At 43.6% G+C, this 18,845-nt stretch overlaps 1 protein-coding gene across 2 annotated transcripts in view; it reads left to right on the top strand.

The window, feature by feature from the left end:
* The window catches only part of FBXO38 (F-box protein 38), a 44,061-nt gene extending 28,733 nt beyond the window's left edge, over positions 1 to 15,328 (top strand). For both annotated transcript variants that reach the window (XM_060240607.1, XM_060240606.1), the window contains 8 exons: positions 977 to 1,669; positions 3,762 to 3,862; positions 6,410 to 6,512; positions 7,217 to 7,383; positions 9,535 to 9,680; positions 11,120 to 11,223; positions 11,824 to 11,937; positions 14,683 to 15,328. In XM_060240607.1, coding sequence (XP_060096590.1) covers positions 977 to 1,669; positions 3,762 to 3,862; positions 6,410 to 6,512; positions 7,217 to 7,383; positions 9,535 to 9,680; positions 11,120 to 11,223; positions 11,824 to 11,937; positions 14,683 to 14,861 — 1,607 coding nt within the window. In that variant the 3' untranslated portion in view covers positions 14,862 to 15,328. The remainder of the gene's footprint in view (positions 1 to 976; positions 1,670 to 3,761; positions 3,863 to 6,409; positions 6,513 to 7,216; positions 7,384 to 9,534; positions 9,681 to 11,119; positions 11,224 to 11,823; positions 11,938 to 14,682) is intronic.
* Positions 15,329 to 18,845: the final 3,517 nt, after the last annotated feature.

Here is an 18,845-nt window from a genome sequence, read left to right as displayed (position 1 = left end):
TTACCTCAGTCCGGTTTCAAACCATGCCAGCGGCTCTGTTGGTTGGACGTTACTCCAAAATACAGCAGGTCCTTTTGCCATTGCATTTGCAGAGCCCGAGTTCCAGAAGATCTGTCACACTATATGAACATATGAAGCTGCCTTATACTGAATCAGAGCCTTGGTCCATCAAAGTCAGTATTGTCTACTCAGACTGGCAGCGGCTCTCCAGGGTCTCAAGCTGAGGTTTTTCACACCTATTTGCCTGGACCCTTTTTAGTTGGAGATGCCGGGGATTGAACCTGGGACCTTCTGCTTCCCAAGCAGATGCTCTACCACTGAGCCACAGCCCCTCCCTGTGTCTCTCCAGGGTCTCAAGCTGAGGATTTTCACACCTATTTGCCTGGACCCTTTTAGTTGGAGATGCCGGGGATTGAACCTGGGACCTTCTGCTTCCCAAGCAGATGCTCTACCACTGAGCCATAGCCCTGCCCTGTGTCTCTCCAGGGTCTCAAGCTGAGGTTTTTCACGCCTATTTGCCTGGACCCTTTTTAGTTGGAGATGCCGGGGATTGAACCTGGGACCTTCTGCTTACCAAGCGGATGCTCTACCACTAAGCCACTGTCCCTCCCCATCTTGTCATATCATCTTGTCCTCTCTATTCTGAGCCTAGAACCAAATTTCTTACAGGTTTTAATGGGTTTAAGCCTTCCTTCAGCTGCTTTTATTTTCTCAGACACTGATTCATTTGTCTCTTATAGAGTTTTAGTTTTTGCTCTTGCAGCCAAGAAAATGGGGGGCTAGAGACATATATAGAGAGTCATTTTTTTTTTTATTTGATCAGTACCTTTTGGTTAGATGATTTTAATACTGCCATTTGTGACTGTTCTATACGTGTGTGTCATATTGATCAGATTGTAGCAGCCATTGTCCATAGACAATAAACTTTACCTGTCATCGTGTTGTTACCTTTTACCCAGTCTTATTTTTGTTGCAGTGAGCGGCAAGGGTAAAGCTCCACTGCGGAAGAGATGCAACGCCAGTCGAGTGAAGTTATTTCTCTCGGAGGAGAGCAGCTGTGAAAAGGGCTGTCAAGTCACTAGCGAGCAGATCAAGGCAGATATGAAAGCGGCCAGCGATGTGACAACCGAGAGGAATAAAAGCAAAGATTGTTACCCTGGCTGCGGTGGTGGCACAGGACCCCCGGGGACTTTGGCCGCCACTGCTTCTCAAAGCCCTGATGACACAAGGACAGCTAATAATTCCAGTGAGGCTCCTGCTGCCGAAGATCCTGGGAAGTGCCTCTGCAGAAGCGAAGGCTCCAATGAGAATGACAGCGAGGAGCACTCTTTTTGCTCCAGATGTTCCTGCTACGTGTCCCAGAGCCAACAAAGGAGGACGAATGGGGTGTCCGATGACGAATGCCCGTCCACCAGCGGCACTTGTGGCATGAACGGACCAAATGTGGGAGGGGCAGAATTCTCACTGAGAACGTTGCCAGCCTGTGGTTCTTCAGGGGACACTAGCGGTGAGAGGACTAGTGAGAGAGTATCCGGACCCGCTGAGCAACAGAACGCTCCCTCTGAGCAGCAAGGGAGGTATGAAATGGCGTATAATGAAGGCTTCCCCCGCAGGCCAGTAACAAGAGCCAGAAGCAGACTTTCCCATGTGCCCCTAGTGTCTCAATCAGGTACGGGTGCTTTTGCATAAGCGTCATTGAATAGACATCGTGTATTTATCAGAGGACGGGATGGAACATGGGGCAAACATGGGAATGCCACGGGGAAACAATAACAGAAGGAGTAAATTATTGTCAGCAGACACGCATTTTCTTTCTGTTAAAAAAACAACAACTGCTCATTAATTGAAACAGAAGAATAATTGGTTGATGGAAGAAGTGATAGAAGAGCTCTTCTTTTTTTTCCCAAGGTGCATCTCAGACTTCTCCATTAACATAACAGTCATTAGCCTTGTTTTAAAAGGCTTTCTCACTTGTATAATAGAGGGCCTGTTATTTATGTGGATTTTATCAAGTTCAGCTTGCTGCGCTGTGTCCTATACTATTTATGAAAGTCATTGGACCCCCAGGAGCAGCTTGCGGGGTGGGGCCGCCTAGGTGCTTCAGCAGGGAAGGGGGCAGAGAAGAAAGATGCATTCCACAGGCAGAGCTGTGCTTGGGGATCCAACAGGTTAGGAATTCTGAGGGGTTGTCTTTTTCAAAATTAAAGTGGTGAGTCTCTTGCGATTGCTGAAAGTGCAGTGACTTCCTCCTTTAGTGATTTTCATTCACAAGTCGTCTTTGCTTCATTGTTGTGTGTAGACAGGTGATATTTATTTAACAATCCTCCCTTTTGTCTGCTTCAGTGAGCAGAACTCTGGTATGTGTCACTTTCCTGTAAATTTCAGGGGAAATCTAATGTGAATCTGTGAACAAAAACATGTTCCTCTTGTATTTCAAATCTTATAGATTCTGCATAGCTGACGTACGTAACTTTGGCTTAGCAAAGCAGACTTGACTTATGTTTGTATGGTGTTTGGTCGTAGAATTACTGAATTGGAAGGAACTCTAAATTCCTCAGATATTTGCAATACATGGGAGCAGTTGGCTTATTACTCTTTTGCTGTAAATTCAAAATTTGTAACAGTGGTCTGGCTAAAGGAGAAGGGTGTCATTGTGTTGTCAGGGGGTCCGCGTGCCCTCCTGGCATTACATGATTGGATTGCATGTGCAGAACTGCGGAATAAATAGGTCACAGAAGTTTGCTATACTTTGTGATAAGACAACTCTGTTTTCACTTTGCCTAAAGTTCTGTGTCATGTGACTCAGCATGCTTCAGTTGTCGGAGTCTTCTGTCCATCATCAGCACAATAAATTAATGTGATAATGTGCAATACTTAAGCAAGTATTTTCTTCTTTATGATTAGGTTGGTGATTCTAGACTAGAGATTTCATGAAGAGCAGTTTTGGTGCAGTTTTTGATTAAGAAGCAAAACCACTTTCCCTTGCACTAAGTTATAAGTTCTTGTATCTTATTTATTACACTGTTCTGGAACTATTATTCTAGAAGACATTTTGTCTCCTGTTTTCTAAACAGCCATTCAGGATATGCTATTGCTATTCTGTTTGATGTAGTGGTGAAGTGCATGGACTCTTATCTGGGAGAACCGGGTTTGATTCCCCACTCTTCCACTTGCACCTGCTGGAATGGCCTTGGGTCAGCCATAGCTCTGGCAGAGGTTGTCCTTGAAAGGGCAGCTGCTGTGAGAGCCCCCTCAGCCCCACCCACCTCACAGGTTGTCTGTTGTGGGGGAGGAAGGTAAAGGAGATTGTGAGCCGCTCTGAGACTCTTCGGAGTGGAGGGCAGGATATAAATCCAATATCTTCATCTACCTCACAGGGTGTCTGTTGTGGGGGAGGAAGGTGAAGGAGATTGTGAGCCGCTCTGAGACTCTTCGGAGTGGAGGGCGGGATATAAATCCAATATCTTCATCTACCTCACAGGGTGTCTGTTGTGGGGGAGGAAGGGAAAGGAGATTGTGAGCCGCTCTGAGACTCTTCCGAGTGGAGGGCGGGATATACATCCAATATCTTCATCTACCTCACAGGGTGTCTGTTGTGGGGGAGGAAGGGAAAGGAGAATGTAAGCCGCTCTGAGATTCAGAGTGAAGGGTGGGGTATCAATCCAATATCATCATCTTCATTTTCTTCTGTGTGAGATGACAAATTGACTCCAGTGTTCTTATTACCCCCCCCCCCACCACCACCACCACCACCTCTCCAGAAGCAACCAAACCAAAGCTCCGGCATGCAGTGAAGCGAAAACGGACAGCAGACAAGTCCACCAGCACCAGCGATCCTGTGATTGAAGATGATCATGTCCAGGTAAGGCCTCTTTCATTTGTCAGCTTTTTGAAAGTCCAAATGATTGGTTGCTCTACAATACCACAAACCTTTTGGTCATGATGGCTGGCTGTATTTTTGGGGAATGACACCATCTACCTGGGGAGGGGGAATCATTTTTCTGTCTGCATTTGACAACACTTCTGACATCAGTTAATCTTGGAGGATTTCTGGTATATCCTTTTCTGCTAATTTTCTTTTCTGACATATTTTACTCCTTGAGCGCTTTGTGTATAATGACTGAAACTAGGGGTGTTCATTCAGCAGAAACTGAGCTGAATAAATACTCTTATTAGTATTTTGGGGTATTATGTAAGTCAGATATAGATCAGAGGTCTGTATTTGGGTATTGATACAGCTGAGCCTGAAAAATGCTGATGTTATTCAGCTATATCGAAACCCCTGGCAATTAAACCCAACAGATCTGAAGCAAGCGGAGCAAAACGGGAGTAAAGGGAAGGTATTTAAAGGGATTACTACCTTCCTTTCACTCCCTGATATGTGCCAATCTGCGGTGCGACTCAGGGAGGGAAGGTATGGCTCTGAATATATTCAGTAATACCAGTTATTTCCCAAATTCCAATATTATACCAATATTGGGATTTGGAAATATCTGTATACATTGATATTTTGGGAGTTTGGTATACCGAAAAAATTTTTTGTGTGCACCCCTAACTGAAAATAGACATTTCCCTTGCAATCTGTGTCAATCACTGTCTGTCTTGCTGATAAAACTAATGGAAATGCCAACAGAAGAGATGCAAGAAGTTAGGTCACAGTCGTTAACAATGTTAGACGTTCTCCATTTAGCTGCTCAGTTTGTGCAGTTCCATACTGCAAAACATTGTCCCATCTCTTACAGTAAGAATATTTTTGATTATGTTTTACAGGACATTTGTTGCCCCATGGCCCATTACGCATGCACATTTTACTGCCGATTTCAGAGCAGTAAGCCTTTAATTTTTGCTTTGGATTCTTTGCCTTCCTCATGGCCCGTTCTCTTTCCTCCAGTGTATTTATTCTGCAGCTACAATTTTAAAAATGCAGTGTTCTAAATAAAGGTAGAACGTCAATTGTGGGGAGTGCCATCCAAAGCTCTTAGGGGAGGGACGGTGGCTTAGTGGTTGACCATCTGCTTGGGAAGCAGAAGGTCCCAGGTTCAATCCCCGGCATCTCCAACTAAAAAGGGTCCAGGCAAATAGGCATGAAAACCCTCCGCTTGAGGCCCTGAGTCAGACGATACTGACTTTGATGGACCAAGGGTCTGATTCAGTAGAAGGCAGCTTCATATGTTCAGTAGGGGGGAACACGTTGAGCATACAGAATGCACAGTAGAACCCAGTGGCATTGCTGGAACCCAGCTGTGATTGTTGACAATGTGCATGTGTGTGTGTGTGCCTGTGCAAAGTCAGCTGCAACTCCACCATGCTTTGCACAGGGTTGCAATTTGTATGGGGGAGGAGTCTTCTTGTAGAAGCTTTGGAGGACTTTTAGAGTCTTGTGCCACTAAATTAAAAAAAAAAACGGGGGAGGGTATTTATGCTGAAGCCCTAGTATAGTAATACTGGCTTCCTGCCCTTTCTTGCAAATTTGTGTAGTTTTCTCTTCCTGATTCTCTAATTTGATCCTGCGTGCTGGTCACAATCCTGGCAGTTTTTTAAAGCCTGTCCTGTGCAGATTGCACTCTTTCCTCCAAATGGATTGATCCCAAGCGATTCTTGAGTTCACTGGTTCACAGAATGTCCATGTGACTCAGCCACCATTTTAATGTTAGGCTTCTGGAGATTTCCAAAACAGACCCCCCCTCCCCCAGGGGAAAAAAAAACTTTGTTCACTAAAGCATTAAAGGGGATAGTGTTTTCAAAGCTTTAAGCTTCCCATCATCCCTGTCTGTCTGTTTCTCTCTCTCTCTCTCTTTCCACATCTCATGTCAATTTCATTCCCCTTTTATTTTGTTTGCATGAGACACATGGAGATGTGGTCATTTGCCTCCTCTCCAATCCCCCTTTCAACTAAACCTTGCACAGCTCCTTTTAAACTTTCCATTTGTCGTTTTAAGTTTTTAAAATTCAGCAATCCAAGACTAGTAATAGTCTCATATCACTAGACTCATACCACTTGTCAAAACAAGTTTAAAAATTTAAAACAAGGGGAAAATTGAGCTTGTACGCTGACAAGAGGGGTGGTGGAAGGTGCAGAGTAGAGGGGAGGGGAGTGACCTTCGAATGGCAGCAAAAGGGGGGGCGGAATCTGTGGGCATCTTTACACTTTTGAATTACCTTTGGCTTGGAAGTGAAACCAGGAGAAAATCTGCACAAAAGCACTCATAGAAAACCTGAGAAAACAGTGACCAGAAAGTGAACTGAGTGCTGAAGAGAGGAAAATAAATACAGAATGACAAAAAGAATCTCTATGGGCATGCACAGTGAAAGTGAGGGAAAACACCTGTGCATAATAGGCCTGTATTTCATTGTGTGTGTATGTATGTTGTTCTTTAAAGTATTCTTTAATTTTGAAAATAAACTCCAGGTTCTGACACTGAAGTCCAAAAACCTTGTTGGAATCACATTGACGAACTGTGGCATAACAGACCTAGTGCTGAAAGACTGCCCTAAAATGATGTTTATTCATGGTATGTATGTTTGGCTGTCAGGAGTTTTGACAATTTGAGTTGACTTTTTCCCAAGTTCGGCACGTCTATTCTAAATAGTAAACCATTATAGTTTCTCATTTAATTATGTAAGCAACAGGAATGGAGAAACAAAAGTTACAATAAATTCTGAGGAGATGCTGTTCTTCATCTTCAGTTGGTACTATCAGTCAGATAGAAGGTGGACAGTGCCCTGTAGGCTGTTGCCTTTCCACTGACCTGGAAAGATTTATCTGCTGTCATTTGTCGCTTGTTGAACCGTCTGCCATTCCCTCCACCTACAGGCGGTCTGTGCTGTTGCTGGGCTATCAGAAATAGAGCTCCACAAAATACAGGAAGGCAAGTGATGAGAATGGGAAGAGCCAAGAGAGCAGCACAGACCTGAGGAACGCTTAGAAGGACATAGTTAAAAAGTGACTCTTTCGCAACGTGTTCTTAGTTTCAGTGTCCTAGCAAAATGAGAAAGTGAAAATTGTTAACCGATATGGTGGTTTGTAAATGTCGGTACAGACCGAGAAGCCAGCAGAACAACTGGAACTTTTTGCAACCAGCCTTTTGTAATGGGGAGGATCTTGTTTTGGGTTAGTGGCGCATGCGTGTTGGTAAATCCAACAGTAAATCATCATGTGCATTATCTTGTGTATCTGTCGCTGAGTTACCATGTTTTGTTTCCCTGTCATTTGCAGCTACCAGATGCCGCGTCCTCAAGCACTTAAAAGTAGAGAATGCACCAATTGTCAATCGATTTGACTACGCTCAGTGCAAAAAGTTAAATATGGATCAAGTGTTGGATCAAATATTGCGGATGCCCCCGGAAAGAAACAGGATAATTTACTTACGCCCAATGCAGCAGGTATAAAGACGTCTTTCGCTTAACTCAGATGAAGCTGCTAGTATTGTTTCACGTTGGCGCTCTGTTTCTTCATGTCAGACTTGGCCAGTGTGAAAGTTAAGGCTGACCTTCAAAGCCGGTTGGTGGAGTCTCCAGCTTCATTCATTCTGAAGCTTTTCAGCCAAATTGGAGTACAAGCATGCTGAATACCTCGTTAAGGGATTAAGCGTCTGTCTAATGTTAGAGTAACACTTCCTGAATTAAACAGGAACATTGTTAAGCCTCGTGTTTCCCTCATGAAACGTGTCTTTGGGATCCAAACAAACTATACTGGTTTGGATGTTTTAGTGGCACTGACATTTCGAGGCCATTTGGTACTGCCTGCAATGGTGACACAATGTGGCTTTTCACATTTATCGTTATACTTGAATGTATCATGCTCAAGTTCTCGTTTGTTAATCTGACCAGCACCTGTACATTACCACAAATAGAATCCTGCCCACGTGTTGAGCTTACCAAATTATCCTTATTAATGGTGGTATTGTTAACTCCTGCCTTTTAGTCTGTGTCAGATAAGAACATAAGAGAAGCCATGTTGGATCAGGCCAGTGGCCCATCCAGTCCAACACTCTGTGTCACACAGTGGCCAAAAAAATTATATATATATCTATATATATATATACACACACATTTATATACACACTGTGACTAATAGCCACTGATGGACCTCTGCTCCATATTTTTATCTAACCCCCTCTTGAAGGTGGCTATGCTTGTGGCCGCCACCACCTCCTGTGGCAGTGAATTCCACATGTTAATCACCCTTTGGGTGAAGAAGTACTTCCTTTTATCCGTTTTAACCTGACTGCTCAGCAATTTCATCGAATGCCCACGAGTTCTTGTATTGTGAGAAAGGGAGAAAAGTACTTCTTTCTCCATCCCATGCATTATCTTGTAAACCTCTATCATGTCACCCCGTAGTCGACGTTTCTCCAAGCTACGGAGCCCCAAGCGTTTTAACCTTTCTTCATAGGGAAAGTGTTCCAAACCTTTAATCATTCTAGTTGCCCTTTTCTGGACTTTTTCCAGTGCTATAATATCCTTTTTGAGGTGCGGTGACCAGAATTGTATTCCAAATGAGGCCGCATTATCGATTTATACAGGGGCATTATGATACTGGCTGATTTGTTTTCAGTTCCCTTCCTAATAATTCCCAGCATGGCGTTGGCCTTTTTTATTGCAATCGCACACTGTTTTGACATTTTCAGTGAGTTATCTACCACGACCCCAAGATCTCTCTCTTGGTCATTCTCTGCCAGTTCACACCCCATCAACTTGTATTTGTAGCTGGGATTCTTGGCTCCAATGTGCATTACTTTGCACTTGGCCACATTGAACCTCATCTGCCACGTTGATGCCCACTCACCCAGCCTCAACAGATCCCTCTGGAGTGCCTCACAATCCTCTCTGTTTCTCACCACCCTGAACAATTTAGTGTCAGCTGCAAACTTGGCCACTTCACTGCTCACTCCCAACTCCAAATCATTTATGAACAAGTTAAAGAGCATGGGATCCAGTACTGAGCCCTGTGGCACCCCACTGCTTACCGTCCTTCACTGCGAAGACTGCCTGTTTATACTCACTCTCTGCTTCCTGTTAATTAGCCAGTTTTTGACTCTTAAAATACTTAGCGCTAAAATAGTCTAAAAATGTAAAGCACCCAAAATATCCTGTAAAACAAATAAGAAAAAGCAAAAACTACAGAAAAGTAAGCCAGAACTGGCTGGCATCTCTGACTACAAATAAGAGTGGTATGTAAAGGGATTTAATTTACCAATCTAGGGCTAATATTCCAAGGGCTAATATTCCATAAGAAATGAATGGTTTTTAGGTTACTGCAAGATTTGCTGGTTCTTCTGTGCTTTTAAGAAGAGTTAACAAAGCTTTATTGAGAAACTTGTGCAGGACTTCCAAATGATAGATAGATAGACAGATAGACAGACAGACAGATGATAATCTTTCTCTTAGTTATAAACAAAGGGCTTTTTCTGAGCAGTAACACAGTTCCCGCTGGCTTGGTGTCGGGGGTATGGCCTAATATGCAAATGTTCCTGCTGGGCTTCTTCTACAAAAAAAAGCGCCCTGTATAAGCCAGTGTAACTTTGTCCACAGGTTGACACGTTGACTCTAGAGCAGAAGATTTTCAGTGGCCCTTATCCATATCACATCTGTATAATCCATGAGTTCAGTAATCCTCCAAACGTTCGCAACAAGGTGCGCATTCGCAGCTGGATGGATACCATAGCAAACATTAATCAGTAAGTCTGCGTCCGCCTTTCTCTCTTTCTCTCAAAATAGATCTTATACAAGTTGGGGACCCATAAGGAATTGTTGTTGAGGCGGGGGGCGGGGGGAGGATTCCATTGCCTCCAACCCCCTGGTGTTTCTGGCTCACCAGCTCATCGTGCGCATCCCCACTTCAACTTCCCCTGCCCTGTTGCTTAGTCTCCCTGTTGGTTCAACTCCAGCAGGGTTGTTCAGGGTTTTTTTGTTCTTTTGTTTTTTGTTTTTGTAACACCTGCATATGCACAAATGTGCCTATTAACCTGGGTGGGTGTGCCTTAAAGTCAAAGTGGGAGCACATACAGCTGGGGCTGCGTGAACTGCACTGGCTGCCAGTTACATACCGGATTCATTACAAAGTGCTGGTTATCACCTTTAAAGCCCTATATGGCCGAGGACCTGCCTACCTGAGGGACCGTCTCTCCCCATACGAACCCCAGAGAGCACTGAGGTCAGCAGGGAAGAACCTGCTGACTATTCCCGGGCCAAAAGAGGTAAAACTACAGAATACCCGTGCCCAGGCCTTCTCTGTTGTGGCTCCACACCTATGGAACCAGCTTCCGGAAGAAATGCAGGCCCTGCGGGATTTTAAAGAGTTCCGCAGGGCCTGCAAGACTATCCTTTTTCGAATGGCCTTCACTGACTAAAGAGAGAGGCTGCTAAGTAAACTTACCATCTGTACAATAGCACCAGCATATTAATATTAATTTTATCGTTTTAGAATTTTAATTAAATTGTTAATTTAGTCTTGTCAATTACTGTATAATGAATGTATTGATATGTGTTGTTAGCCGCCCTGAGCCTGCCTCGGTGGGGAGGGCGGGATATAAATAAAACGATGATGATGATGCCCACCCTGCAATCTGGGACTTTTCAGGTTTACAAAAAGCTGTATCGCTAGGTGAGGCTGGCCCTGTTGTATGTTAATAGCTCTGGCTATTCAGTGCACAAAACAAAATTCTTATTGTGTAGGGTTGGGTTTTTTAATTATTTTTTTTTGCGGATTAACTTTTAAACAAGGTCTGAGGTATTGGATGCCAGAGGACTCTAATCTGGAGGACAGTGTTCGATTCCTCACTCCTCCACATGAAGCCTGCTGGATGTCACAGTTCTCTCAGAACTCTCTCAGCCACACCTATCTCACAAGATGACTGTTCTGGGGAGAGGAAGGGAAGACAATTTTAAGCCACTTTGAGACTCCTTAGAGTAGAGAAAAGCGGAGTATAAAAACCAGCTTCTTGCCTGACCCCCAGTATATTTGAGAGATGTGAACTGAAAAGATGTAACGGGTAGATTGTTGTATAATAAATTTTCTGTTTGATATATGTCAATATTTATTTCTTCACTGATGAATTCATGTGCTGTTCTGTAGATGTTTAACCAGATTCCTTATTTCTTCCTCTTTTTTCTTCAGAGAGCTAATTAAATATGAGTTCTTCCCTGAAGCCACACGAACAGAAGAGGACTTGAAAAAATATGCAAAGTATCCCTGGGGGAGAGACATTTATACTCTAGAAGGTAAGCATTATAGGTAGAAAACAACTATGCATGCATTGTTTAAAGAAAATTGTATTATCCTGGATAATAGAGGGGAGGAGAAGAAGAGAAGGATGAGGAGTTGGATTTATACCTCGCCCTTCACTCAGAGCAGCTTATAATCCATTTCCTCTCTCCACCACAGACACCCTGTGAGGTGGGTGAGGCTGAGAGAGCTCTGAGAGAACTGTGACTGACCCAAGAACACCCAGCTGGCTGCATGTGGAGGAGTGGGGGCGGGAATCAAACCTTGTTCTCCAGATTAGAGCCTGTCGCTCTTATCCACTACAGCATGCTGGCTCTGATGGGAGAGAGAGAGAGAGAGAGAGAGATGCCTTCTGAATGTTAGAGTTAGAAATCTGCCAGTAGAATGGCGTGGATTTCTTCTCTCAGAGAGCCACCTATCAGCTGCCAGACGTGCAGATGTAAAAATGCACCATCAGTCATTTGTATAAAGCATAAATGTCAATTTGGATTTGTGGGGCAACCTTTTTTTAAGATAGTCTGAGAAACTGGAGCTGGAGTGGAGACAGTTGTAGGTGACGGAGCAACAGGGTTATTTTTTCCCCTTTGTCTCTGCAGGTGTTGTGGATGGGGCCCCCTACTCCATGATTACAGACTTCCCTTGGTTAAGGTCTCTCAGAACAGCAGAGCCTAATGGTTATGCCAGATATGACTTTGAGGATGATGAAAAAAGTAAGTAAAAGTAAAAATTCTTGATAAAGTGTCAGTGCCTCCTTTCTGTCCAGTGGCTCCTAGTGCAACTTAGCTTGAATAAACGGCTGTGCATTCCTCCCTGTTCATTAAGAACTGCGAGTGAGACTTCACTCTGTGCTCTGACGGGCAGTTCGTTCCGCCAGAGCTCTGAGAAGTGCCTTTCCCATAGATTATTAAATGTATTAGACTTTATTTATTGCAGTATTCTTACGTCACTTCACTTCGGCACGCTAAAGAGATCCAAGGCAGTATCTGCGTTATTTGAGGCATATGGGATAACTTCACTGGTGTCCTTTCAATATCAGTCGAAACAAGTTTTGTTTAGAAGGGAGTCTCTTGTCTTTTGACCCATTATGTTAACATTGGTTGCTGAATTGGTGATTTCCTGTAATTTGTATTGGTTTTATCTTTCTGTGTGATCACACAGGGGATTTGAGTGTGTTGACATGAGGTTTTTTTATCTAGTGTATGTTTTGAGGGTCTGTGGCAGACTGCTTCCAGTTCTGCCCTCCGGATGCCTCTGCCAATCCCTGATCCTGGAGTGTCTACCATATTCCTAGAGCCTCCAGCCAATGAATGGCCGTGGAAAGGAGTTGGTAGAAGGGCGTGGTCAGCTCTTCAAATATGAACATATGAAGCTGCCTTATACTGAATCAGACCTTTGGTCTATCAAAGTCAGTATTGTCTTCTCAGACTGGCAGCGGCTCTCCAGGGTCTCAAGCTGAGGTTTTTCACACCTATTTGCCTGGACCCTTTTTTGGAGATGCCAGGGATTGAACCTGGGACCTTCTGCTTCCCAAGCAGATGCTCTACCACTGAGCCACCGTCCCTCCCCAAATAGGGCTTAGGCATAGAGATAGATATCCTGTGCTAGGCAGGTTAGTCTGTTTCCAAGCGATGGTAAATTGGGAATTCATGAGAGGATTAAGGTAGAATCCAGATGTTAGCTATCTGTCTCCTGAGTCCAGCCCCCTCCGCCCAGTTCTACAATCCCAAACTGTGAGCAAGGAAGCATCTTTGGAATTGAAAGCTGCCCAGTGAAAATCCTGTACACATCCAAATACAAGTGTAGTCTGTTTGCCCTACAGGTATTATACAGAAATCTTACTTTGGCCACTTTGGACTCGTTTTGACGTTTCAACAGTTCAGTTTTCTTATCATACCTGTGCCAATTCTGCATTCATTTTGATTTCCATGGGAAAATATTTCTGCCTATAATTTGATTTTTTATTCTGTTTTGTTTTCTTTCCATCTAATTGAGACGAAATATGCAGCAATCCTCACTGAAAGGGTGGGGTTTTTGCCAAGTTAATGCAAAATAATATACTTCTGGGCACAGTGAAATACTGCAAAATAGGAAGCGAGTGCTAGAGTTGTCAGGCGCTGGTAATTTAAAAAAAAAAGCCAACTGCACTATTTCTTGGGAACAAAGCAATGTATGGTTTCTTAGGGGAAGATTTAAAAAAAACAAAACAAGCATCATGTATCCTTAGGCTGATGCTTAAATCGAATAGCTTTACCTATCTCTGTACCTTATATACTTTGATCTGAATGATGTATCTCATGGCTATGGAGTGGTTTCCAGTGAACTTCTCTTGCTTCCGTTTTCTCTTCTTGTACATGTTTCAGCAACTAGATTGGAAATGTATTTTTGCCACGTTGATTACATTCGGCATTCCTCGTTAATTCTTAAAATGGATTGCAATTATTTTATTCATTTCCCAGATCTAGGACCCTGACAAATAGCATATTTTCCACACCGTTACCTTTTGAGAGGAGTACTAGAGGACGTCCCCCTCTTTCTCCCTATTTTTGACCTATGTTTAGAGCCCTTGGCTTGTATTGTCAGGCAAGATAACAATATTTGTGGTTTTGTTTAAATTCTCTTCAGAATTTAAAATTATTCTTTATGCAGATTTTGTTGTTTATTTTGGGACCTCAGTCTTCCATTCCTGTATTAATGAACACAATACTTTTGGTGATTTGTCTGGTTATTGACAACAGTGGAGAGGTAAATGCTCACCTCCAGTGTTCCAATGGACTGAGGACCTTACGACCTTATTAATACTTGAACATATGGCATATAGACGACAATTGCCTAGAAGCCTTTTTATATAGATGCTTATCTGTAGACTAACCACCATCGTTGTTACATTTGTTATTTCTTTATCAAAGATTTCAGGTTTTCACGGCTGGTAACATCATTAGGGTTTGTAGAATCTTTCGGGCTCAAGTGCCGTGTTCTACTGGAGAAAGTTTTTCTTCCAGATGTTTCGTTCTCAGCTGTGGAGAACATCCTTGGTGACGTTGCAGCCGGAGCAGGCGCTCTGACCTTCTTGGCTGCTGTGCATTGAGTGAGGCCAGGGCTGCTGGAGAACTGCTATTTCTAGGCTGGAGGGAGTGTGGTCCTTTCCCCTCCAACCTAGAAATAGCAGCTCTCCAGCAGCCCTGGTCTCACTCAATGCACAGCAGCCAAGGTCAGAGCGCCTGCTCCGGCTGCAACGCCACTGAGGATGTTCTCCGCAGCTGAGAACGAAACGTCTGGAAGAAAAACTTTCTCCAGTAGAACACGGCACTTGAGCCCGAAAGATTCTACAAACCCTAATGATGTTATTTCTTTGTTTGGGGATTACAAATTAAATGCTAATGCTTACGCCTTGTTTTGAAGAAGTGTTTTCTAAAACCTCCACTCTCCTCCATTCTCTCTTTCTTGCACATTTTTAGCTACAATTTATGCTCCTCGGAGGAAAGGACAGCTGTCAGCCGACATTTGCATGGAAACGATAGGCGAAGAGATCTCAGAGCTTCGTCAGATGAAGAAAGGTGTGTTTCAGCGGGTGGTAGCAATCTTCATCCATTACTGTGATGTGAATGGAGAGCCAGTAGAGGACGACTACATCTGAATGGATCGCCCTGCAGGCTTCCAGCCCTTCCTCCCTTTTGACTGGCATCGCCAGTGACAAAAGCAAGTGGTTTTGTTCCACTGCCTTATGCACTGAGAGGTCTTGGAACTTGTGTGTTTCACAACTGCCCCAATGCCTACTGGAATAGAGTTTGTAGTACATGTATAACGAGAAGTTGCGTTTGAGTACTGAGGATTCTACATAGGAAAAATCCTTCCTAAAGTTGACTTTATTTCTTATGTTTATATAATGAAATTTAATTTAAGTTCCATTTTAATAAAGGCAACTTACAGCAAAGGAAAAAAAAAAGTTTGTATTTCTTAGCCTGTATGATTCATAGCAGTCTTTTTTGTTTGTTTGTCATGAGAAAAAAAAAACATATGCTCTGTTCAGGAGTCTTTTAATCTGTGCCTTTTTTCCTCTCGAGCCACCTATGAATCCAGTCTGAGTAAATCTGTTCAACACTCCTTGAGTCTTGTGCATTTTTCAAGGGGAGCTGCATTGAAGTAGTTACACCGGTGAAGAATGGCAGAAGCGGAAAGAGCAGCCACTGAAACGATCTGCGGAAAACTGCCAATGGTTTATTCTTTTTATTGGAAAATACGCATTAAGGCAGCCGGCTGTTTTGGAATTTAGCAAATAAAACACGTGTGGACTAGATTGTGCGAAATTAATTTAAAACAGTCAATTCAACGTGAGGCTGCTTATGTTATTTCTAAGTTCTGCTTGAATTCTGCAGTGCTCATTTTGCCTCCAAGTGATCAGTCTCTGCAAACTATATGGTAGTCATTGGTTCCCAGTTTGGTGTAGTGGTTAAGTGTGCGGACTCTTATCTGGGAGAACCGGGTTTGATTCCCCACTCCTCCACTTGCACCTGCTAGCATGGCCTTGGGTCAGCCATAGCTCTGGCAGAGGTTGTCCTTGAAAGGGCAGCTGCTGTGAGAGCCCTCTCCAGCCCCACCCACCTCACAGGGTGTCTGTTGTGGGGGGGGAGGGAAAGGAGATTGTGAGCCGCTCTGAGACTCTTCGGAGTGGAGGGCGGGATATAAATCCAATATCTTCATCTACCTCACAGGGTGTCTGTTGTGGGGGAGGAAGGGAAAGGAGATTGTGAGCTGCTCTGAGACTCTTCGGAGTGGAGGGCGGGATAGAAATCCAATATCTTCATTTACCTCACAGGGTGTCTGCTGTGGGGGAGGAAGGGAAAGGAGATTGTGAGCCGCTCTGAGACTCTTTGGAGTGGGAGGCGGGATATAAATCCAATATCTTCATCTACCTCACAGGGTGTCTGTTGTGGGGGAGGAAGGTAAAGGAGATTGTGAGCCACTCTGAGACTCTTTGGAGTGGAGGGCGGGATATAAATCCAATATCTTCATCTACCTCACAGGGTGTCTGTTGTGGGGGAGGAAGGTAAAGGAGATTGTGAGCCGCTGAGACTCTTCGGAGTGGAGGGCGGGATATAAATACAATATCTTATCTTATTATTAAGTCATAATCATGAGTAAGCTAAAACAAGTGCATACAAATCACACAGGTGATAACAGTAGAAACTTGAACTTCATAACTGCAGTGAACTAAATGCATTCGTATTGGATGTCAGCAATCATTGATCAGTTTCTTTGCTGGATGATGTTTGTGGAATGTGCTGTCGAGTTGCAACTGTCTTACGGCAACGCCAGCAAGGGGATTTCAAGGCAAGTGAGAAGCAGAAGTGATTTGCCATTGCTTTCCTCTGCAGAGCCTGCCTTAGTGGTCTCCCATCCATATACCAATCCTGCTTAGTTTCCAAGTTCTGATGAGATCAGGCTACTATACCATTCCACATCCCCAGGCTAAGTGTTACGTATTAGTTCAGCAGCACTTCTGTTAACTTTCGGGGGGGGGGGGGTCATGGGTCAGTGTGACGGAAAGCAATGGGCTAACCATAAACTGAAGACGCACAGGGCCTGCGTCAGGTGACCTGAGGGTGGGGGCAAAGTGCTGAGAGCTCTCAGGGAGGGAAAAGTCTGAGAGAGAAAGAAGCTGCCGAGGCTTTGAGTCAGTCAGTCGATCTTTGACAGAGTTGTGGCCTGTCAGAGGGGTCTGTCAGTGTGGTGGCCTGACAGAGACTGAGAGGGTCAGTTCGAGCCTACCAGAGAGGCTGAGAGGACAGCTGATCCTGTGAAGGAGCTTGAGGCGGAGACGGGGAAGTCTTCCAGAGACTGCAAGCTCGACAAAACCAGCCAAGAGGGCTGTGTGTGTGTGAGTCAGTTAAGACCGGAATGGTCACAGACACCTATAGACAACTCTGAAGATCTAGTGAGGAGGTTGAGGGAGTGGATGTGGGTCTGAGACACCAGAAGGGCTGAGAGGAGAGACTCCAGTCGAGGGGTGAGACTTGACACATCAATCCCAAGAAGCCAGACCTTGGCTAGAGGTGGAGAGTGAGTTAAAGGGAAACTGTGAACTGTGTAACTGTGAGAGACTCAAGAAAAGAAAAAGTGATTGTAAAGCCTGAAACAACTGAGCAACGTTTTAGCCTGTGTAAATATCTCCCATATCCCCAAGTTAAGAACTTTGTGTTACAATAAATCTGTGGTTTAAGTTAAAGTTCTCAAGAGCCTATATTTTGTGGGAAGAACAAACAAAGCTGCTGTGGCCCCATCAAATAAACAAGTAAAATACCCCGAAGAGACTAAAGAATAGAGATCCAGTGAGGCCGTGAGGCGGGCTACTATACCATTCCACATCCCCAGGCTAAGTGTTACGTATTAGTTCAGCAGCACTTCTGTTAACTTTTGGGGGGAGGGTCATGGGTCAGTGACAGAGTTCTTTCATGGAAAGGTCCCTGCATCAGGTGGTCAGTATGTGAAAGCATTCTGAGTTCCATGTCAGTTGTTGCCAGCTGGACTAGACAATACTTAATTTCATAGACCATTGAACTCATTTGCTGTAAGAAGAGAGGGTACTTAATCTGTTACTTGCTCTCAGCTGCTAGGACGTTGTATGTGCAGTTGTGGAAGCAAGAAAAAATACCAGAGAAATGGGATTGGATTGTAAAAGTCATGACATGGAGTGAAATGGACAAGTTAACAAGAACCTTAAGAGACTATGATTCAGAAGTATTTAAGACGGAGTGGGAAAAGTTCAGAAGATACGTAGAAAAAGAGTGGAAAATAAAAGGACACTGGACAATTTTTGATAATGACTAAGTACAAGAGGGAGGAGGATATTAATTTTGGTTCTTATTAATTAAGGGTACCTTTAATATTAAGATTTTAAGTATATAACACCGGTGGGGGTCAAGTAACGGGGGGAGGGGGTGGGTAGAAAGTAATATATGGGATAGATTAAAAAAAGTAATTATTAATGATGTAAGAAATTGAAATTTATTACCATATGTTACTAATAAAATTGTTTGGGGGGGGGAAAGAGAGAGGGGGCCATACCATGGCAAACTGAAGATGAAAAAGAAGAACACGGTGCGAAGGAAAAAATCTTAAAGAATCATAAATGATTATATACTCCCAGACTATTCAATCATTGAAAGATTCTCTCCTTTGCACCATTCATCTTTTTTATCTTCATTCTGATTTGATATAAGGCAGCTTCCTGTGTGTATACAGTATATCCCATTCAGCTGGCGACTGAATGACTTCTTTATATTAAGATTTTTTTCCCCCCCATCCGTTAAATCTTTTTTTTTTTTTTTCATATAATGAAAGTTAGAAAGGGCTAGGAATTGTTTGTGTTGCTGTGCTGTGCAAAATGAAATATAGCCCAATGCATCTTTTGTCTGAGTAGCCATAATGCTTGCATAATCACCCATCTGCATAACCATTTAAAAACAGCTATATGTTGGTGAAGCAGGGTAACGTAGCCCAAATTCAAATGAAACGATCCAGTTGTTAGTGGCAGTTGGATATGAACATGTTTCCTATTCAGCCTACCAAAAACAGCAAAGAATTTGAATCCAATTGCATTGTCCATTATGTGCATCTCTGG

The sequence above is a fragment of the Heteronotia binoei genome, chromosome 5 (genome assembly GCF_032191835.1).
Source record: "Heteronotia binoei isolate CCM8104 ecotype False Entrance Well chromosome 5, APGP_CSIRO_Hbin_v1, whole genome shotgun sequence".
Classification (NCBI taxonomy): Eukaryota; Metazoa; Chordata; class Lepidosauria; order Squamata; family Gekkonidae; genus Heteronotia; species Heteronotia binoei.
This window is presented reverse-complemented; position numbering and strand designations above follow the sequence as displayed.